At 39.2% G+C, this 23,163-nt stretch overlaps 1 protein-coding gene across 3 annotated transcripts in view; it reads left to right on the forward strand.

Moving 5' to 3' along the window:
* Nucleotides 1-23,163, forward strand: part of DISP1 (dispatched RND transporter family member 1) — a 108,063-nt gene that overhangs the window by 49,308 nt on the left and 35,592 nt on the right. For 2 of the 3 annotated variants that reach the window (XM_080408700.1, XM_080408701.1), the window contains exon 2: nt 8,871-9,404. In XM_080408700.1, coding sequence (XP_080264826.1) covers nt 8,871-9,404 — 534 coding nt within the window. Of the gene's footprint in view, nt 1-1,321; nt 1,458-8,870; nt 9,405-23,163 lie in introns of those variants that run through there. The other variant, XM_080408702.1, reaches the window with a different exon arrangement.

A 23,163-nucleotide genomic window follows, 5' to 3' on the forward strand; every position in this document is an offset into this window, starting at 1 on the left:
AGGGGAAAGAGAGCTCTTCTAAAAAACCAGTCCCAGGTGGATTGTCATCTGCTTTGGGGTGGCAGGGGACTGGTTTATATGATCTGCCCCAGGAGGGTGCCGGTTCTGAGGTTTGCCTCTGAGATACCGCAGCTGTGGAAATGCCAGGAGTCACCTCCCAAAACATGAGGCTTGTGTGCATGTGAGATGGAGTAGCTAGCCCGAGCATACCCTGGTAGAGCAGGTTGAGACCGGCTTGTAGCATTTCCCATAGTAGTATTTTTAAAAGTTCCTCATAATGCTGCTCTGTGAACTGAACGAGTACAGTGTTCCCCACCTTAATCCTGGGCTCTTTGGAAACACAACCTGCTGCTTTATTCCTGAGGCCCTGGAATCGGGGGGGTTAAATATCCCTGGAATGTGGCAATCTGTCTTCTCCATTTTGACTTGTCAGTGACAAAGCTAATCTTCTCAGCTCATGGAGTTTTCAGGTTTTTGCCTTAACGGTCTCAAATAATTGCATTAATGGTCTGTAATAATTCAGTTTGTATTTATGAAGACTTTAAAAAAAAAAAAAAGGCATGAGGAGCATGTGAAGGTGTTTACTTTTGGACTACCAGATCCTTGAGTGTTCAGGCCTGAAAGACGCTCAAGAAAAGTTATTTTAGGTACAAATACCTCAAAATCTGGTGGGGGAAAAGCCCTGGTTTTACAAGACGGATTTTGTTTTGGTTTGGGTTGGGTTTTTTTGGTGGGGTGGTTGCTGCCCTTTTTTTTTTTTTTTTTTTTTTTTTTTGTGTGGTGGTTGGAAAGGTGTCAGAGAGTTGTAGCCACACAGAGATACTTTAAGAAACGCCCGAGCACCAAAGGATGGATAACACATTGGCAGGCGCTAACGGGGACTGAAGTGAGTTCGAAAAACACTCCAAATGACACCGGGTGCTATTTTCAGTGTCCCTCCCGCCTTCCTGGGCTCTTTCCACCTCAGAAAGGCTGGCGGCGGGGTGATGCCGCCTGCCGCTTCCCCGGGAGCGTGTGCGACGGTGGGGAGCTCCCCCGGGGCTCCCGCAGCTCCCCGAGGCGCAGGCGGGCGAAGCTGCGAGCACGGCTCTCGTATCCACATGGGCCTTAACCGAGCCCAGACGAAAGGGGGGCTGGGACCGAGGGCGGGGAGCGGCCCCGGGGCTCCCGCAGCAGCAGGGAGGAGCCGGCGGGTGGCTGCCAGCTCCCTGACCTGCCGCGGGAAGGGGCGGCCCCGGCGGCGGAGAGCAGCGGCTCGGCTCACCGGCGCGGCGCTCCCCGGGCTCGGCTCGGCTCACCGGCGCGGCGCTCCCCGGGCTCGGCGCGACTCGGCGCTCCCCGCTCGGGCCATTGTTGGGGCGACTGCGGGAAGAGCGGGCGCGTAGGTGGGGGGGTGGTACCTGGGTGCAGAGGGTGCTGCTTTCTCCTGACTGCTGAGCTTCCCCGGCCTGGGACTGGTAAGCGTTAAGGGGGTGTGTTGTGTTGAATTGCTTCAAGTCTGGCCGTGGTGTTTCTTAGGTTACAGCTGGAACAACTCGGGCTTTCAGACAGCGTTGGGATGTAGGTTTAACTGAGGCTATTGTGTACCGTCCGTTTATTTACACTAGAATGCTACTTTGCAATGCAAGTAGACTCCTGAGCTTGTAAAAGGCTACAGCTGGGTAGAAATGCTGGAGAGCTTAGAACAGGACCCTGTTAGCTCTGAAGAGTCTGGTGAGAAAGAAAAACACGCGCCCCCCGCCCCCCCCCCCCCCCCCCCCCCCACACACACACACACACCCGGCTCGAGATCCAGCCACTTCAACAGATGCGCTATTATAAAAGTGGTACATGAGGGTTATCATTTGGCCTTCGGAGCGCGGCTAAGCAAATGGGAGACTAAAAACCAACGTAAACTTGGGAAATGAAGCGGGGGAGGCAGGGGGAATCAGTTCTCATGTGTTCAGTTTTTGAAGAAAATTGTTGTTGGACTGCTAGGGTAAAAGTGCTTTGCTGTATCTTCTGTAGGTAAATGCAAAGACTGCTCTGTGTTTGTCAAATAGGTGTGACTGCTGGTGTATACCTGCCTGACGTGTGCTGGCATTCTCGCCAAGGGTTTCGCTTGTTTAATATACAGTAGTTGTAATTATGTTAGTGCTTCTATTAAAATATGAAGAAAAATGCTGTTATTAGTAATGCATTCTTTGAAGATGTTCAGACATAGCTTTTACATTTGGACAGAAAACTAAAAAATCTGATTCTAAACAGATGGTCGAAGGTTTCTCAACCTCTTACATAACGCTAATGTAGTCGGGATGACGATAGGCATAGCTGGAGCTGTATCGTGAGGAATATTGCAGCTGTAATAATTTAAATGTTAATCCCACAGCATGATGAAGTAAAAACCTGTGAATGTTTCAATGCCTGTAACTCCTTTTACATCTAGAAAGAGAGTATTTTGATTTTTCCCCCCTCTGCTTAAGCAGGATTAGAGCTATTTTGGATCAGAATACTTGCAATTACAAAAACTTAGATGTCTTTCATATGGTAATGGAAAGCAAATAAGTTGTGCAAATAAGATTGTGTGATTGCAGTGTTGCAGTTGTAAGCAATGTTTGGGTATTTTAACAGCTTTACACGCTTTTAAACTGTGCTGCGGTATACCTGCTTTCCAGAACCACACACGTTTTTTTCTTGTAGCAGTATGTTTTGTTCCAACCATTCCTGCTTGTAGCTGTATCCTTTCCAAGACTCAAGGGTGTTTTGAAACATTTTTCAAATTTTCTTAATACGTGTTTTCCATTTTCTCTACATGTATCTGCTTAATTAATTGTTATTATTTTCCCATAAAATACTAGGATTATACAAAACTTCTGGAAGAGAATTTTCAGGGCTCCTTGTTGCTTCTATCTATAGTTTAATTGTATTTATTGTGAATTCTGACTTTAAAAAGACTTTGTAGTTAAAGCACTGCAATTGATTTTTTTTTTTTTGTCAAAGCCCTGCAAATGATTTCTGTAAATGGTCTGCTGTTGTTCTACTATTTGTGCCAGAAGAAGTAACTTTAGCTTAAAAAGCAAAGCAAAAATCTATTTCTGAAGTCCTGAAGAACAGTGTTTTTCCCACCCTTTCCAGTCTTTCCCAGCTCCCTCACCCCACAGCTGTCGCTGGTGTGGGGCAGTTTGTGTGCCAGCTTGGCAACACTGCTTTGCCAGTGCCCATCTGTAGCATGAGCTGTGGTTCTGGCACGGTGACATCTGGAAACTACCTGTCACAGGAATGGCAATTCCCGTGCCAGCCTGCCGTGCAGGAAATGAACTCATGGTGTCTCAGGTTCAGGACGGGACAGCTTCTCAGCCTCTCAGGCTGTGGAGAGGGATGGAAGGGCTCGATGGCTTGTGAAACCCTTGGTACATAATGGAAGAGCCGAAATTTCCCTTCTGCAAACCTCTTCTGCTTCATAATTGTCTTCTAACTACTGCTGCGTGGTACAAGTACTTAGATGGTTGAAAAACTGCTCATGAATACAGTGACATTAGTTGAGAAAACGGGTATTTATAGATTGCAGAAAATAAACTGACCGTAATGGTATTTCTCAAAAATAGGAGCTACATTGTGTCAAGCCTCAAAGTGAAACAGTTACATTAATAAATATATCAGGTAAACTAGTGTGTTGATGAAATAAGAATTAAGTAATCTTCTTTAAAGTGAAATACATCTATTTAAAATATAGTTTAAATACTTGGAAGTGGAAAGGACAGGGAAGGCTTGTTCTAGTGAGCATCGGTATTTAGTGAAAGCTTTTCAGGGAAAGACCTAGTGGTTAACAGCTGAAATGGAAAAGCAAGAATCAGGGTACTGAGGGAAACCAAGGACCACATATGAATACATAGGAGTAAGAGTTAGAGAATTTGGAAAATGTCTAGCTGAGAGCCAAAATGGAGATCAACAACCATAAAACATTAAAAAGCTGTTTGACTTGCTAAAATCATTGCAATGATAGATAACTAGACATCTCCCATAAACCCCAGTATCAGACACCAGGCACCACCTGTTACTCCTGTGAGCACTGAGAAAAAGCAAAGATGCAAAGAATTTTGGTGATGTGAAGGAGGAGAAACCCCCCCTCAAGAGTGGCTGTGCACTGGCTGGCACAGCAGATGAATTCTGGAGAGGATTTAACAGAGCTTACAGACTGAGACAGTGTAACCCATTTGCCACGTTGAAAACTTCACTGTCTTAAGGGACTACAAGGCCATTATAATATTTCATCTGGTAGGGGACCTAATAGGTAGCATTGGGATTGTTAAATGTTGCTTATTTCAAGAATGCACTACTTCTAGAATCCAACTGTTTTAGATGAACTTTTGACATGAAAAGATGTTTTTGTTATTTCAGACATCACGTTTATCTCAGAACCCTGATGCTTTGTAGCTGACAGGTCTGCAAGGTCCAGAAAAGCTGGACTGGTTCAGCTGGCAGAGTAGTGTGATGCTAGCTATAGCTGAAAGGCTTTAGATATCTTTTAGGTGAAGTCTGAGTTTTGTCCTACCTTAAATGAAAAATGTAAAGTCTTATAACTAGCTTAGGTTTGTTTTAGTGCAAGGTACAGATTTTGGGGAGTTTTTCTTTTTCTTATATGGTTAAAACAACCCTGAACACTTAACTGTTCTCTGTCTTCTTCTAAAGATCTATAAATTATCTGTACTAATATACTTGGTTATACTAAATTTCCACTACATCATTCCCACTTGAATTTGCACTTCTATCATTCTCAATTGCAGGCATTATGAGTCCAGATGGGATTTGTTGAACCAATGTTTTTTTAAAGTGTTTTTTTTTTTTTTTTAAAGAAACTTTAAAGCAAAGAAAAATTCTTTCAGTTGCAGCCAAAGAAACAGGTGAACTTAATCCAAGTCTAAAAAGAACATGCTAGTTAGGGAACACCAAATCCTACATAGTTTCAGCGTGGTACGGCATTACTTTATTTCCTGAAGGTCTTGCAATGCAGATGGCAGATGTGTGCTGGGTAAGCTGTGTTCATTGTTAGCTCCACAAATAATAGAGGGATTATTCCATAAAACTGTCATGAAGTAACACTGTCTGTAGAGACTGTGGTACTTCCCAGATATGACACTCTTCCAATCTGTTGTTTTGAACTGCATGGCTAAAGTGCTTTCTTAGTAGTTGCTTTACTTACGTGTTATCAAGCATTCAGTAATTAAAGTGCTTTTCTTCCCTTAACGATTCAGCATAATTTCTAAATAGATGTTAATATTTAAAATACCTTGTGTCCAGCAAGAGAGGTGGATACCTAAGTGTGATGTATTAAACATGTAGGTTAACACTTTTTCTCATTATACTTTTATCTTCTGTTAAGTAGGGCTGCCTATATTAAAACCTGCATTATCTATGAACTCATTATTCAGAATACCTGTCCACTGCTTCACATTCTTCAGATGTAAATTGGTGTAAGTCTGAAAGTCCCACTGTATTGGAGAATACCAAATCCTAAAGCAGTTTGAGGAATGCAACAAAACTATATTTCAGTATTGAAAGAATTCAGAATTCATAAAGATTGTGTTTTGAAATATTCTTATTTTTAGGTTGGTTTTTTTTCATGATGAACAGGTTCTTTGATTTCCCACATCCATGTGTTATTAAAATCTCGCTGTGCTTGTACTTGTGGCATTCTAACTGGCTTATTTGTGCATCCTCTAAAGGAGAGATTCTCGGTTAAGAGTTTCCTTTGGACATTATTACATCTCTCAGTAAGATCCCAGTCACTGCAGTTGTGGCAGAGGAGACAAAATACGGCAGAGAGATAAGTATATAATCTAAGAATATATTTTGGTGTGATAGCTGCAGGTGAAGTTTCATTGTCAGTAGAGTTGCAGTGACCAGAATAGAGTGTCACAGAAATGAAGTACCATAGTACATAATTTTTAATACCCTCAAACATGTGCAAAATTAAACTCGGGTAATATTAGACTTGTTAGGTGTCATCAACCATCTCACATTTGTTTAAAGGAAGAAAAGCTACCAAACCAAATTAAAATGTACAGCCCAACTCATATTCTAGAGGATTGGTTTGAGTCCTCGTCAGTTTTTCTTAGCTGTGAATAAAATACTTAACCAGATAGCTACCTTAAGCATCCAAAGTAGTCTTTCTCACTTTAATATGGTATTGAAAGAACTTCAAGGTAAGCAGGTGCTTCTGTTGCCTTGCTCAAAGACTCCATGTCCAATGGACGGAACTCAATAGTCTCTCAAGGCTTTGGAAGAAAGCATCAACTTGATCTGTTAAAATTTTTATAGCTTGAAATAGTTCATGAATAGCCTGTTCAGCAGGAGAACAAAGGCAGAATTGTGTGTTATGGTGGTGATGATGATCTTTGGCTTTTCTTTGAATTTACTAGTTTCTAAAGAGTCTTTCTAAAGATTATGTTCAAACTCAAAGGCATGCAGGTAGATATTACATCTGTTGAAAAGAAAGCATTTTATTTTTGATCATATTAAGTGGAGGCTGCTGGATTGTCTGGAAGAGAAGTTAAAAATCCCATGCCCGCGTTCACGAGGGGCGCAGATACACTGAAGGTTCCAAGCTGCTGTGTCTGTGCTGGGATTGCCCAGCTTCACACACATGAGTTAGCTTGCATCTCTGTTTGGCACATGTGTGTCTTGCGTGTAAACGTGTGGTTTCCTTTATAAAGTGATTTGAAACAGCTACTAAAAATTATGTTGTGTTATCTCAATTGCTGCACGCTGCAGATGTCCTGGGTTTAAGGCAAAAGGGTGGTGTGCCTGTCGTCTTGAAGGGTGAGATATTTGCAGTATCTCTGTACTTTTTCAGTTATAATGGTCATCTGCAGGATAGTAACTTTGATCGGTGTACTGCAGTTTCAAGTGATATGTGTGTCGAAGTTTGAAACAGAAATGTAACAACATCACTGTGCAGCCTGTCTCTTATGTGAGTGAATGTGAAATTAAGCAGCCAGAAATCCCCAAAATGCTGCCAGATGCCTCGAGAGGGGCTTTCTCTGCCTTGATGTCCAGCTCTTGCCCTGTCCACTTCAGCAGGCTTTGAAGCTGCCTACAGGGCGAGAGAGAACCAGGCTGTTCAAATACAGCAGTATTTCACGTAACTAATACGGCTTTTCAGACTGAAACGAAGTTTAGCCAGCCACTTGAATTTACTCTCTGTGCTCAGCAGAAAGTCCTCGTGGGCTTGACTTGCCTGGGCCAGGGGAGGGGATACCCGGCAAGAATGTGTGGAATTGGAGGCTGGAAAAAATATGCCCATCAAGCAGCATATTCTCCTGTTCTGAGCGGTTATCTAAATGGAAGTGATTTCCCAGGGCATCTGGCTCTGCACATGATCTAGAACAAATAGCAGAGGATTAATTTGCGTTTCAGGAGTGAAGGATTTAGCTATGTCTAGGGGAGACGCTGCGCAGGGGGGCTGCTGGGGGTAGCATTCCACTCTGCAAAGCACTTTCTGCTCAGAATTAGCATTCAGGCAATTAAATAGCTCAGCTGGCTGTGCAGGCTTAGCACTCCGAGCACTCAGCAAAGGTATTGGGGAAGAAAATGTGTTAGAAACTTCCTCACTTATCTGCCTTAATCTGTATGTTGTGTCTTTCTGCAGAGTTCAGTGTCTGTAATGCAAGCCTTGCAATTTGGACTTGGAATGTTGTCGATTAAATTCAGTATTAAAAAGGTAGCATTAAGTTAGACAAAGAAGTTGTAATTAACTGATTAGTTTTTAAGCTAGTGTTGATTTATTCTTCTAAATAGTGTGTAGCTAGTGTTCTTTCTTCTTTCTCCCTTCTCTGACCCCTTGACCCCCTCCTCCACCCCATAACTTGGGAAACAAATTCTTATCTAAGTTTTGTTCGACCTTTCATGCTATTTATCAAAATAATCATCTCCAACTTATTTTCAAACCTTATTAAAACACAATTATAGTTAACACAGGGGAAACTGGCTGCTGCGAGCACCTCGGAGAAGTTTTAATTTTGAGCCAAACTCATCAGTCACCTTTCCAATATTAATAGCTTTCACTTACATTTTGCTTGAAGAAGACAAGACTTTAGAAGAAAATCTTTAATATCCTTTATTTACAGTGCAGAGCATATCTTAACTGCCTTTGGAATATGTGTTATTTGGAAGCATGAGCTTCTCAATCAGCAGCAACTGAATCCTGGGATTATTTTTTTTTTTTTAGGCTGGAAAAACATGTGTTTGTAGTGTACCTTTTATTGTTTGTAACAGTTTATTTTGAGCTTCTGCTAAAGACTTAGTCTACCATCCAGCAACTCTGACACATCTGCTGAAGTGGCTTTATTTAAATAAAGCATTTTAAAATAATTTCTTCAAAAATACAAATTTGCCTTGTTTTCAGTAGAAATTGGAGATAGGAAAGGAAGTTACTGAAACTAGCACATTAATGATTATTAAACAATCTCTACAGCATGATCCTGTCTCCTGCTGGCTTTCAAAGCCCACGAGCAAATTGCAGTGCAAGGTGTGGATGGTTACGCAGTTTATACCAAAATCTGTTTTCATAAATAGTGGATAAATAAATTGTGCAAAACTGTCCTGTGCATCCCAACCATTACATTTCCGCCGTGACCCGGAGACTATGGAATGTCTATTCATTTGACTTATATTTTGGTTTAGTCTCTGAGCATTTTGTAGCTTCACTCTTTTTGTTGAACAAATGAAAGTCCTTCAAAACGTTGCTGGCAGTGTGTATGTGACTCCTTTCTATTTCCCTGTGTTGTGAAAGATGAGCTGAGAGAGGAGCTTCACTCATATTAATCTAAATTTATTTCTGAGCATCTGAAAACACTGCAGCTCTGTGAACTTTGCTTTATTTTTTTCTTCAGGAACATCGCACATCCACTGAGAACTTGGAGCATGGCTATGAGCAACGTCAGTGACTCTGTGGTTCTGAGCAATGGCAGCATCTTGTCAAATGCTACTGGCCCAGGTGTTGCAGCTAGTGATGGAGATGTCGTGGTCCAACAACTCCCATCCAAGGAAACACCAAGAACAAAAGCGAGTCCAAATGGCTGCCTGCAACTTAATGGTACAATCAAACCATCCTTTTTGCCTTTAGACAACCAAAGAACTCAGCAGATGTTGTCGCAATGCTGCCACCCATGTCCGTACCATCATTCTCTAAGTAGCCATAATAACAAACAAGAATGTCATTCAGTGGTTGGCAGCTCAGCACCATCTCCTATGACTTCGTGCTGCATGCAGCCACATACTGAGTATTCAGCATCTATTTGCCAAAAACAACCCCCCATATATCAGCCTGCCTGCTGTCTTCAGCCCTCCCCGTCTTTCTGCCTTCACCATCAGTGGCCTGACCATTTTCAGCATCAGCCTGTGCAGCAACATATAGCCAGGATAAGGTAAGCAGATTGCATCATTTGTAGTTCTTGGTACGGTTAATGTTTTCCATAACTATTACATTTTCTTACAAAAGCAGAAGATCTAAAAGGAACATGAACCAAATTTCTTCCCCAGTGTTTTTATAAGTTAATCTTTAACACATTACCGACTTCCCCCCGCTCCCCCCAGAAGAAACCAAGTCAGGAAACTAGTTCTGCAAGACTACATGAATATTCCTGAAGTGAATTAGTTCTTTCTTGAGGGGGAAAAAAAAGGCTGTTTTTTCTTCTTGGGGATTGGTTTTCTTCTCAGAAGCTCGTTAACTCTTCTACAAGACACAATGTACACCTATACTGGGTGAAACAAACCAATGCAGAGCTAGCTAAGAAAACATGGAAAGAACTGATATGTCTGCATAGTCTAATCAAAACCCATATTTGCTCAAAAAATATGCATTGAAACATACTTTCAACAATTTTCTTTGTCAGATCAGCTGGTTCAGTAAGCTACCCCCATGTCTTTTCGGTGTATGTATCTACTGAACTTCAGTTGTGCTTGGATTGAGAAATTTTGAATTGTTCCAGTTTTTAATCCTTTCTATCTTCCACTTTGTATGAACTTGCCTTTTTATATTTGTTGGCTTTGGTGTTCCAGTGACAGTAGTCCCAGCTACAGGGAGCAACAATGACAAGGAAAATCTACAGCCTGCTGATCTTGGGCAAAATCAGTCAGTCCAAGACACAATTTCTAAAAATCAAATTCCCCATTGCAGTAAGACACTTTAAAGCTTTTATGCAAGGTTTGGGGTTTTTTTCTGAGTTGTAATTGGGCCAAACTGGATGAATTTTCTCTGGAGTAATAAAGTTGCCCTTCTCCCTGTCATCCAACAATCCTTGCTCGAGAGTTTGGAGCTACAAGTATTTCTTAGTCAGGTACAATTATTTTGTCTTGATGAAATGTATGAACTAATTTTATACTACTGAGAATATTAGATTAGGACAAATATGTAATATGGAAAAAGTCAAAGTGAATAAAGCTTTTTTCCTGAAGGTGAAAGCAGATGAGAATAAGGATAATAATACAAAATGCAAATCAGCTTTCCCCGGCCAGTTATTCCTCTTACAAATGGAAAAAATCTTAGTTGTTGGAACTGCTTAGTCAGACATGTTTTTTTCCACCCCATACTTGTTAAGTAAAGATGAAAACTTTTATATAATTTTGTATGCAGAGGTATACAGGAGGTTGAGCACTTACAGAATCAATCACTCATACTTTTCGAATTGTCAGAATGGGTACACTAATTTTGCTGTTTTTCTCCCTGTGCAGCAGGACTTTTCAACTTCATCTGTATTCCATAGCTTTGAGGAAGGGAATAAATGTGATCCATAATCTGGTTTTCTGCTCTTATTCTAGAAAAAAGATCAGTGAAAAGTTCTTCCAGTTATGGTAAAAAAATGTTTTCCTTGGCGCTTCAGAAATACAAAAAACTGTTTGAACTGCTGTGATGGGAATTTTGAGCCAAGATGGGTTTTTTCATCTTGCACTCCCTCACTGTGGTGTACATTTGTACATATATGTACATAAATTATAAATAATCATTTATGAAGAAATGTTTGTCTTGATGTTAGCAATCAAAATAAGTATACAGTCTGACCTTTAAAGCACCTGTACTTATTTACTCATCTATATGTGTTGGCATACCCTATGTATCCCTATCAAGTGATTACTCTTTCATTTCTGGAGTTGCTTCTAGCTAAGGCAACTGAATTTTCTCAGCGAGAAGATATTTGCAATATGCCTTATAGGTCCATCAAACGAGTCCATCTTCTGAAAGACACCTAGCTTCTGGTTGCGGTTACCTGTTCTTTTAGCTCTAAACTTAGGGTAAATAGGACTGAGGTGCCATGTCATGTTGGGGAAGTTGGACTTCTTGTGCGTTTGAACTTCTTAGATTGGCTGTGGCTGCATTAATGGAAAACGTGTACATTTGTATCGCTTGTGTTATCAGCATGGAACCAAAGACTGCTTTTCCTTCTGAATAGTCTGCGAAGTGTGTCTAAATGTAGTAGTCTCCCATTGTGTTTTAAACCTAGTTTATCATACTGGGAGGCTGTTGTCAGTGAAGACATGTTGGTAGATGGTAAAAACAGGGAGCAACTGAATGCAGCCTTGTGGGTGGATGGATATATGCTTAGGAAGAAGCAAACTGTCTCATTTGTAGTTACTGCAATGCTAAAGAGAATAGGTGATATGTCCATCTTCATTTTTTACATGCTCAAATGACTTTCTGTACACAGAAGAGTAACGCTTGGGTATGCGATATTTTTGCATGATCTTTGTTCCACACTTCAATTTTACTGCATTTTGAGCATATAATCTGCACAACAGCTTCTTTTCCAGATATTTTTCTTACAAGGCTAATTGGAAATCATCCAACATGTGCATGTTTTAACAGGATTATTTAAAGTGCAGGTTCTCATATGATACATTAATTAAATTCACTGTGTAGTCAAAGTAGCTTTCATTTTGGTTCTTTGTATTTTTAAAAATGCATTCAAATATTGTTATAACTTTAAGGTGGGGGGAAGATGTGATTAGATAGAGTGGGGCAAACACTTTTTGCAAACTGTGGCTAATGCGTACAGCTCTGGGCAGGTAACCAATTGTTTCAGCACGACAGGTTTTGTCAGGTTTTGAAGCCCAAGGCTTAACGTTTGTCAGTGACCTAATATTAAAGGAATGTGGCTCTGGTATATCACTGCAGATTGGAGTGTATAAAGAAGACAGATTGAAATAATGCCACACTTGTCCTATCGTCTTAAACCTGGCTGGATCTGGAATTTTGTAGTGTGTTCAGCTTTGAAGTTTAAACTAAATTACATGGAAATGTCATCTATACACTGTAACTTGAATGTCTGTGCAACTGGAAATTTGTTTTGGATTGGTGAAAAAGGCTTATAGCAGAAAAGAAAATATTTTTAGTGGTTGGTGGTGTATAATATGATTATGGCAAAAAAATCTGTTGTAAAAGTAGGTAAAACAGGTCCACTGTTGGTCATAATGATTCTGATGACTTTTAGTTATTTTTCTGAGGCTGGAAGATCTTGAGCAAAGTTTTTCATGGTATTTTGTGTACATACTTAAGACTTAGTTCATTCAAACATGTCTATACCTCTTTTTAGTGGGCATAGTATCTTGACCACAAAGACACTCCTTGGGAAATTCCAGCCATCTCTATATCAGAATGTGATTATCTGGGGGCTTGATTTGCTTTCTGACAAACAGTTTCCAAACTTACCTGTTTGGAGTGTGGTATGCTTAGTTTTTCATTTCAGGTATTATTGGAAGACTTTTTTTCTACCCTGCCCCTTTGGAGGACTCATGTTGAAGTAACCCTTTTTGTCGGAATGCACTTATGTATCTCAAGAAACCTGTGGGGCTTAGGGCCACTTGGGTGGTGGGTAGTTATTGCCTTTCCTTTGCTGCCATCTGCTTCTGTAATCGTCAGCAACCTTCACCAAGTAGTCAGTAGAAATGAAGAAGAACCGCCAAGTAGGGCTGTTAATCTGAAGAAGTGGAAGAAGCACAAAGAGTGATGCTTGACAACTGGAAGCATTGAGTTAGGAGTCACTAGGTAAGAGTAAAACTATACAGCCCAGCAGCATGTGTAGTGCAATGAAAGTAGGATAAAATAAATAATGAAGGGTTGCATACTCTAGCAGAACTAAAAGCTACAATAAATAAGTGTAAAACCAGAAAACTCTTTAAATCATTCCTGGTATTGTTCAAAATCTATTCTTTATATAGGAATGTGTGCATGTAAATAGGAGCAGAAGAGGAAGAACGTGCAGAGATCATTCAGTAAGTTGTCTCAGGGTTGTGGAAGGCATGGGGTAACAGTGCTGTGCATGGCTCTTGTCTCTGGTACCAAATTGAATTGCTTCTTTCAGACTTGTATGTGAACTTTTGAATAGGAAAACACCAGTTAAAAGCTATCAGTATCCTTGCTAATCTTGATGCTATTCCTTTTGGAATCTCTCTTTGGTGATACAATTTGGAAAGCTGAGGTCTGTCGACTTGGAAACAAAAGGTTGGGGAGGAGAGGTTAGAGAGCTGCAAAAGAGCTTATGTTACTGCTGATAAGGAAACTGTGCCAAATTGCCAGTGCGTGTAGTTCTTGCGCTTCTGCAATATTGAACCAATAAATCCATACAAGTACTCTTTGCTTGGAGCAGACCTGCTCTATATCACCTACCATTATTTACATTTCAAGACTACAGTCTTAATGCTTTTGACTAAAGCAGGTAAGTAGAGAACAGTTCTGAAAAGCATTTGAATTATCTCTGGTAAAAAAGACGAGATAAAAAGACATGTAAGATGATCTTTGCATGACCGTGCAGTTGTCTCAAGCTAGAACATGAAAAGAAAATCAGTTTTAAAGCCTCACAGAGTCATTAATCTGGTTAAAATTTAAGACTTTGGGATATATGTAAATTACTCCTCGTCCCCTACCAGGCTAGTATGGAGGTTTTAGCTCCCAAAGCTTGGATAGTTTGAACTGCTGGATTCAAAATCTTTGCTTGCTAGACCAATTTATATTTTAAGCTTAAGGCAAAAACCATGGTACTTCAGAGTCAGGAAACTGGTAAAGCGTTAATACCTCCAGACTTGCTGTACATCTTCCTTTCAGTTATATTTAAGCTGTCTTTTGAACTGTTTTGGCATTGCAGATTTATGTGACAGTCCTGGGATTCTGAGTTCTGCTGTATCTCAGAATGTTCTGTGCCACACACTGTTTAAACAGTATTGTGGATATATTTGAATACTTACACTTTTAATTAATACTTTAAAAAGGAGATTTATAAAAATGAAAAAGCTGTGAAGTGAGGATAGACCATTATAGCTGCCTCTTACCCATTTTATATTTTCCTTCTAGTTACTTGGCATAAAGATTAGAAGCAGAAAGAAATAAAAAGCTCTTGTTTTTTCAAAAAGCAAGGGAATGTTTGCCAAATACCAGTCTTAATAACAAGACTTTGTTATGAAACAGCTCCCTGCTTGATTCCAGGAAAAGGATAATTGTTATCTAGTACATTCTGCATGGCTTGCCGAGCTGATTATACGTATACATGTCTATACAATATTTTCAAATATTCTCATTTCAGCAACATTAACTGTTCACAAGAACTCCTACATGGAGTTTTTTAAATGGAGTGTTTTCCATCTATCTAAATATTTTTCCATTTTTGAAGTTGTTAGCTTCTGCTGTATTTGATGCATTAAAAAGATACTTTTGGTTTTTGCTTTTTATATGGAATGTGTACTAATGTTTTTTGTACAAAATACTTATGCGTATACTGCGTTATAATGTAATAAAAGAGGCTTACTCCTCGTAGGAAGATTAAAAATAGATACCTTAAAAAAAAATCCTTTAGGTCAGATTTTTGAAGGTTGTTTCTGAAACTTTATATCCACCTTTAGCCACTAAAAGGCAAAAGCTGTTACCATCATTTCATGTAGCGTTCAGGATGTTCCAAACATCTTGATTTGTTCTGTAGATCAGGAGTTCCTGTGTGTTGGTAATTTGTATGGAAACAGTGCAAATTCTGACTTTATTCTCATTTAAGCCATTTATTCTGTGCTAAAATAGGAATCCTTTATCCAATGGCTTCCCGAATGAAGAGGCTAGAGGCACATGGGAACCACAAACTAGATGCTGCTTTTCCTGTTCCAGCATTAATAGCCCCATGGTATACTTGGGAGCCTTGATGGAGTTGAGAAAAGGAAAGGGAATGTGTAGCAGTCTCGTGCATCCTTCCGAATCTGAGCCCAAATGTGAGATTCTCTTTCGTGCACGTGTGGAGGAAGAGCTCTCCCTGTGATCAAACAAATGAGCCGGGTCTGGGTTTTTTTCTCAGAAATAATTTTTCATGGCAGTCAGTAATTTGAGCTGTGCTTTCTCATTTTTACTCATTTGACTAATTTTTACTTTAAGTCTTACATTATCCTTGAGTGTGATACCTTAAGAGGTTTATTCTGGTTTTATTAATTCATTACCCTTCCCATGATGATTATTATGCATTGTTGGCTATGCAGACAACATGCTGCACTTGCTATTGCCCTTGCACAGAGCTGAAAGCAAAGAGCTGACACACAGAGACCAGGATACAAATAAAAAAAGCCATTTATAATTCAGTGGCTGACCAAATTACAAATAACATGCCTAGAAAAATATTAAGTGCACTTAAAAAAAAATTCCCTTATTCATCAGGCAATCCAAGGGATTTTTGCAGGCTTTTAATTGTACTAATTAAGCATTAGTATTTGTCTAGACTTCCGATTGCTTTGAAGCAAGCATTTTTTTGAAGCAATAGGAAAAAGGGACTTTGAAGGTTCCTGCTCTGGTCTGAGTGCAGCTGAGTACCAGCCTTGGCCATATTTTGACCTTTAGTCTCTGCCATTTAGAAGCTCCAGATTCTGTGTGTGCTTGAAGATGAATTTCCCATGCCCTGTGTCTCTCACCTTTCCTTGAACAGAAGAGCTAGTACTTAACTAGCAATCTGCTGGGCCTTTGAACTGTAGTCTTCAGAAGATGTAAAGCTGATAATGTGAGGGACATGGTAAAAAACATGGGTCCTTTCTTTTGTACTAAATTGACTGGAAAACCAGCATCAGCTGTGTTCATTCCTGAAAAGGAGTAATTGGTGTGGTTTTTGAGATGACTTTTAAAACTGAGCGCTTAAGTACAGGTATTTAGGAAAAATAATCGTGGCTAAACAACAAGAATGATGGCGGTTTATTGGAATGCTTTGACCGTGTATAGTTGTTCTCATGCGCTTTTAAATTAATAGGTTGTAGTAAGGTTCAAATGTGAAACAAGAAAACACTAGACAACAAAAAGCAAAATTATAAACTACACATGGCCAAGTGACCTCATCTTCAGCACTCTTAAAGAGGTGGGCTTTGAAAGATTTGGGTATTGCTACTTAAAAGTTTTCAATCTTCTTCATGATGGGGGGGAAAGTGCAGAAAGAGGAACATAGACTTTGGAAAGCTGTTTGTAAGTTACTATAATTCTCTGTCTCTCTAGCTCCTTCCAGAATCACTTGTCTTTCCTCTCTGATGATTTCAATGTTGTCTTCATCTCCTAGTAAGTAATAATTGATGTACATGCTTTTAATTATAGTCAGTGGTGCCTGAACAGTAAAACAAAACAAAAAACCCCAAACACAATGCAAGAGGGAAATACAGAGGGCACCTGAGCAATTTGGCATTAATTTTGCTACACTGAGATTTCTGCCCATGATATCTGCTGAATAATAAAAAAAAAATTTATCTTAAAGCTTTGACCGTCAATGCAAAATAGAAATGAGATGGTGCCACTAACAGATTAGTACAAGTAAGGGAAGGTACAGGTAGAAATCCTGATCATACTTCAGATAGCCTGGCTCATCTATTAGGAAATAAGTTTGGGTTTTTTAATATCATCATAAATAGATGAATGTACTGGACTAGCAAATCTGCATACATCACTTCTCCCACTTTTACAGTATTTTCTGTGATTTTAATGGGATACCTCCTCACAAAATTCTTGCGTTCCATTTCCAGTTTGTAGGATGTTTAGTTCATTCAGTCAAATGCATGAACTTTGCTAACTTTTTGCTGAACAGCTTTGACTATATTAAATCTGTTTAATCTTGCAGTGCTTTTTTTGAGTCTTAGTTACAATACTGAAAGCCTTTAAATCTTCAGAAAATGTTCCCTTTTTTTGCTTGCTTCTTACTGAGCAAACAACAAATTTAATCTCAGGACATACAGAAGCTGGTGTTGCATTATATATGTACAGTTTTTCATTTGTGTCAGCATATGCTAAAGAGCCTTAGTATAATTGCTTGCTAAATCCCTTTAAATCTTTTAATTGTGTTGAATATACATACAGTTTATATAATTAAAAAAAATATTCTAAGTGACTAAATGCACAGACATCGGAACAGCAGCTCAACAGCAAAATGCCTGTTCAAAGTGAAATACTTTGCTTTTAAAACTTAGAAATGAGAAATTCAGAACAAAATTGCTTAATAATAGTATTTTCACTTGCTGCAAGAGGTTGGATACATATAAAGATAAAAACTAGCATTTGTCCCTGTACTCAGTCTGATAAACTGGAGAAATTGTAATCTATCTTCAAAAAAGCTCTCTGGTCAAAGGAGGTTTTCTGAGAGCAAAAATGAACCCCCTGGTGACTTACATTCACAAATTCTTACATCTGCACAGGAAGGAAGACTGAAGCATGTACCAGTTGAAGCGTGATATGTGACAGCCTGAAGTCTCCCTACTCCAGAGTCAAACTTGCATATGCTTACTGTCAATCATTAATGGCTAATAAAAACACGGATTTCAGTCTTTGTGGAGAAATACCTTGATAAAAATAGGTGCTCTTGTACATCTCTTTCATTTTCTTTGGTAGCATGGGATGGAGTTTTTCTTGTGTGTATGTTGTGATTTCTTGGGTCATGTTAATTTCCTGTCTGTCAGAGAAATACAAGATGTGACCATGACCTTGCATTGCTCCATTCAACTGGGAAGTGTAATAAAACCAGCTTTGAAATAAAATATTTCTAAGGAAGGAACTTTTTGCCAGTAAAAATGCTGAAAACTACTCTAGTCATCATTTAAATCCCAGAACGTATCTATTAATTTCACTGTAATTACCAAGAAAAGAAAAAAGACTAATGGTTTTAGACTTGTGAAGGATCTTGAAATAATATTAGTCTGCTCCAAATTAGCTGTTGGCTTGTTTTCAAATAATGATTCATGGTGGTATTTTACTAAGCCTTTTTTATTGTCTTGAATAGTTCAGAACTTTTGTTTAACTTGCCAAACAGTGCTCTATGTGGTCCTGCCCTTAGTGCTTCAGAAGTTAAAGAAATATACATATATTTATATATAGCTTCAATTAAACTTTTTGAAGAAGCGTGTACTTTAAATTATGTGTAAAATTAGCCATTTAAAGCTGGGACAATCCAGTTTATGTTTGATGGCAGTTTTCTTATTGACAGTTTGAGAACTGTGTTTAAAAGTGGCTACGCTCATTAGGGAAAGAAGAATACAAGAAAAATATTTGTAGGGTGTATATTACTTGGCTCCTTCATATGCTGTCAGATTTTCCTACAGAGAAGATGATTTAATTCCTGTTCAAGGGAACCAAGTAGACACTATTAAGGAAAAGAGCCAGCTTTCCTAGTAGTTGATAATATTTAGTCAGTTGTTGAAGATGAAAGAGGGAAGGCATATTAGGAACCAGTATTGCAAAAATGAGTTTCGAAGGAACCTTAAACTGAAGACTTAAGTAAATCCTAGGCTTCTGCGTGTATGCTATCCACATGGAGCAATGAGGAAAAGAGGAGGAAAAACCCTCAACAAACCTCAAACCTTGGAGATGTTTATAGGAGCATTTCAGTTGCAAGTCATCTGTATGTTATACATTTACTGAAGTTTTAATTTGGGCATATAACAAATTGTACTGGGATAGAAGAGACTTCCAGTTGGAAAGGACCTACAAGGATCGTCTAGTCCAACTGCCTGACCAACTCAGGGCTTGACCAAGTTAAGGCATGTTATGCGCATTTTCCAAATGCCTGTTAAACACTGACAGGCTTAGGGGCATTGACCACCTCTCTAGGAAGTCTGTTCCAGTGTTTGACCACCCTCTCAGAAAAGAAATGTTTCCTAATGTCTGCTCTAAACCTCTCCTGGTGCAGCTTTGAACCATTCCCATGTGTCCTATGGCTGGATCCCCAGGAGAAGAGAGCAGCACCTCCCTCTCCACTTCCCTTCCTCAGGAAGCTGTAGAGCTTAATGAGGTCGCCCCTCAGCCTCCTTTCCTCCAAACTAGACAAGCCCAAAGTCCCTAGCTGCTTTTCATAGGACGTTCCTTCCAGCTCTGGTGCTAAACTTCTCCAAGTAACTTCCAACTGAAAATACAGATGTATAGGATGTCAATATGATTCCATTGACCTTTTCCCGTCTCTGCTGAATTAATGGAAACATAGTTTCCTCTTGTATGGTGGCATGAGCCAGAAGTTTGTGACTGGGAGATGTCGAAGTTACTCGTTACTTTTTCAAAGTAGGTTATTAAATTTTATATTGATTTCAAAGCAGAAAGGAAGTGAGCAAAACCTTGGTTTTAAGTATATACGGTTTGCCACTAGTGTTCAAGCAGTCTTGTTTTACCTAGCGTGTATGCTGTAGGTCAGTAAAGCATACACTTCTTATGCTGAATTTAGGTAAGAGAGAGCAAGAATCACTTGGTGATTTTCTTATTAAAAACTTCCTTACAATTGCATTCCTTGCAGAAAGGCAATGTTATTTGCTCATACTGGCTGTGAACAGAACAGATCTCAGTTGGAACTGAAGAGGTAGGTGAGACTACAAGAAGAGCAGACAAGAACCTTTATAAAGCTCGATATCTCAACAATAAAAATGTGAATTGATGTCTATAATACAGTTGCCAAATAGCATATTGATTTTTGGTGTCTCTACTACAACACTTTCATTTTGCTTAATTTTATGCAAAAGAATAATAGTTGCAGAAATAGTTCGGAAGTATAAGGTTAAGCAAAACTGCAGCATTGAGATTTCATGCTTTTTAATGGGATGAAGTAGCAGTTAGTTGGAGATCATCTCACCCTGATGATCTAGAGATTAAAAAAAAATCCTTTTGGATTGTTCCTTGACACTTTATGCAGGAAAGAACATGAAAATTCTTTGCATTTTTGTTGGTTTCAATAAAACCTTAAAAAAAAAAAGCAACTTAGCAGAAAACTGAATTCTCTGTCATCTTTACGACATCCTTCTGTTGTGGGTTGTCGTATTCTTCCTTTATAGATGTAAACAAGCTAAGTGCAGACAAATACAATAAACTACATGCTTAAAAAACATCTAAGGGAGAACTTATTATTGGAGTCAAGGAAAACTGCATCATAGCAAAAAATTAAATTTGGAGGCTTGTAAAAAGTTGTTTGGCAACTTAATCTGTTGGATTTGTTTTCTGAGTGGTTCTAGTGATTGTTAAAATGATAAAGCACATAGGTGTTATGTCTGATACAGCAGCAAAAGCTAGCTTGATATTTAAGAGCAATTCAAATTGTTCTCACGGGTCAGTGACATTCTGCAAACATGAGGATTTTCTTCCTCTGCAGGGATTTAGTTTGTATTGTATGTTCTAATGCAAGATGTACAATATGATATCTCATTCTGTCCTGCAGGAATTTAGCTTATCCTTGAGTGACATATATATCCTTGAGTAATAATGACAAAAAGCTATGTTTTATCACTTCTTGTAACCAGATCTACCAACAAAGGGAATACTTTCCCTCTGGCAGAGTAAAGCATGGAGGTTAAACACCTCATGATCCTTGGACAGGAGAATCTTTATATTGATTTGTTTGGGGGTTTTTTCCCCAGTAAGTTCAGCTTTTTATTGTAACTTAACATTTTTCCTTCAAGTGATTTTTTTTTTTTTATATGAAAAGAAAGAGGGAAGAATTCATTTTTCTGCTTTTGGCTTTTTAATAATTTTTTTATCAGTATGTTTAGACGTCTGTGGTATACAGAGTGCTTCAAATAGAAGATATAATCTGTGACCTAAAGAGTACACTTTCAAAAATATGCTATGTATTTTTATGAACGTGATGTTATTTGTATCAAGAGAAATAATACATCCCTCATAAGAATGCATGAGGAAAGTAGAATTAAGGTCATGGAAGACTGTTCGTGTTTGTCCATACTGCCAGAAAGTGAAGGTGTTACAGATCTACTGCAGTGTCTACAATTTTCATTTACTCTGGACCCTGTTTTGCTAGAGCAGTTGTCACGATTGCTTCTGCGTTACCTGCAACACTATTGGTGATTGCTTTAAATCTCTGTGACAGCTGCTTTATGATAAGTAATTGTAAGCTATACATTTATTTTTCGAATATTGTGCAGCTCAGTGCCAAAATTAAGGTCACCAGCCACCTGACCAGTTAGTTTTCTCTGAATGGTTGTTTGGAACATTGAGGTTTTTCCTAATCTGTCAAGTTTCTGTCAGGAACCATTTCCATGCTACACTTGTGTCTGGGTTTGAGCCCTGAAATTATGGTTGGCTGTCACTGTTCCATGCTTACTGATGTTTGGATATGATCTCAGCTATATTTGCTAAGAGATCGCATTTATCAAGTCAGTACTTCCTCATCCAAGACCAGTTCCTGCAGTGAAGTAGGGAAAGTGGTTGCAAAGACTGGTCCATACCTTTTTCAGATGCTTCTAGTCCCGTCAGCTGGTGGTTCATAGTAAACTGTTTGGTGGCAGGCAAGGCTGAGTGCTTCTCACTAAATGCTTCCTCAGTTAGTGCTGGCTCCAGCTGGGAGGTGGTACCTTGCAACCAAGGCTGGAAGCTAGCTCAGCTGAAGCAAAGTGTCAGAGTCAGCTGGGTATTGCTGCTGAGAGCGCACCTTCTGCTCCCCTGGAATGAAACAGAGGAGAAGCACCTGTACTGGCAATTCCAGATTTATCCGTGATGCTGTTGGTTGTTTCCTTACGCCTTAGAAAAGGATGTAACAATCCCAGGCAGTGCCTCTTAGTGCCCCATGTCAGGGTGGTAGCACCACAGTGTTAATTTTAGCTCAAATTCTAACTGGTTTGTTGTTCCTCTAAGGAGGTAAGCGGAAAAGCCCTTCTACATCCAAGCTCCAGTCTCTACATCTGCATGCTCTGGAATGGAAAATAATTCCATCTAAGTGGCATGAAATAAATCAGAAATCAAATGTTTAGCCAGGGAAATACCCAGAATTATAATAAGAATGTAAAATATTTTAATAAGGTATTGTTTGGATAAGTTAGTACAAACATACGTTTTGAAATTTATTGATGCTTTTAAACCGATGTTAAAAAAATAATAATTACTATCAATGAAGGCAGGAATCCTGTTCAAAATCATATTAGTATTCTTTCAACCTTTTAGCTGATTGATAGCTGCTAATACTTTTCTAAAAGGCTGGTTGCTGTACAACAGTTAGAAAACTCTCTTCAAAACACAGCCTGTTTTCCTAATTTTCTATTTCATGGCTATCTTCTACAGGGTTTCTTGCACCTGCTCAGGAAGCAGCTAGCATTGATTCCTTGTGGTGCGAGGCAAAGGGGGTTACTTAAATTGATACCTTTCTCACGACTGAGGTTTGTGAAGAAAGACTGCAAAAGAATGTTTTGGAATATCTAGATAGTTTTATTGTCCTCTGACACATTCAGGTTTTTATTCCCCTGAAACGCATTAGATTTACGAAACAAATATACTGCAAAAGCAGTAAACCATCCATAGTATTAAGTGTTAACTTGGCTTGGAATGGTCCCAAGCTGAGTAACATGTTTGTGAAGCGTTGTTTTGTCTAGGTGATTGTAATGTACAGGTGACATGAAGTTCATAGGACTGGATTTAGTAATACTTATGATTCCCAAAAGCTTTCCATTGTGACTCTTGAAATTAGGACCAAACTGCCCTCCCTGTTACACCCATGCCAATCTATTTAACTTTCATGAGAAAACTCATTCAGTGCTGTAGCTGAAAGGAAGTTTTGGTTTCGCTGGGAACCTGAAGCAGGATGGGGCTGAGTGGCACGCCATGCCACCCTTCAGGAAGCTAGAGCACAAGTCATTGTCATTCTCGGACTGAAAAATACATAAAGCAATAACATTTTTGTGTACGTGTGAACTGCCCCCATTCAAGTTGGTATGTGTGCCAAG

Source organism: Falco punctatus, assembly GCF_963210335.1.
Source record: "Falco punctatus genome assembly, chromosome: 12".
In the NCBI taxonomy this organism is placed as follows: domain Eukaryota; kingdom Metazoa; phylum Chordata; class Aves; order Falconiformes; family Falconidae; genus Falco; species Falco punctatus.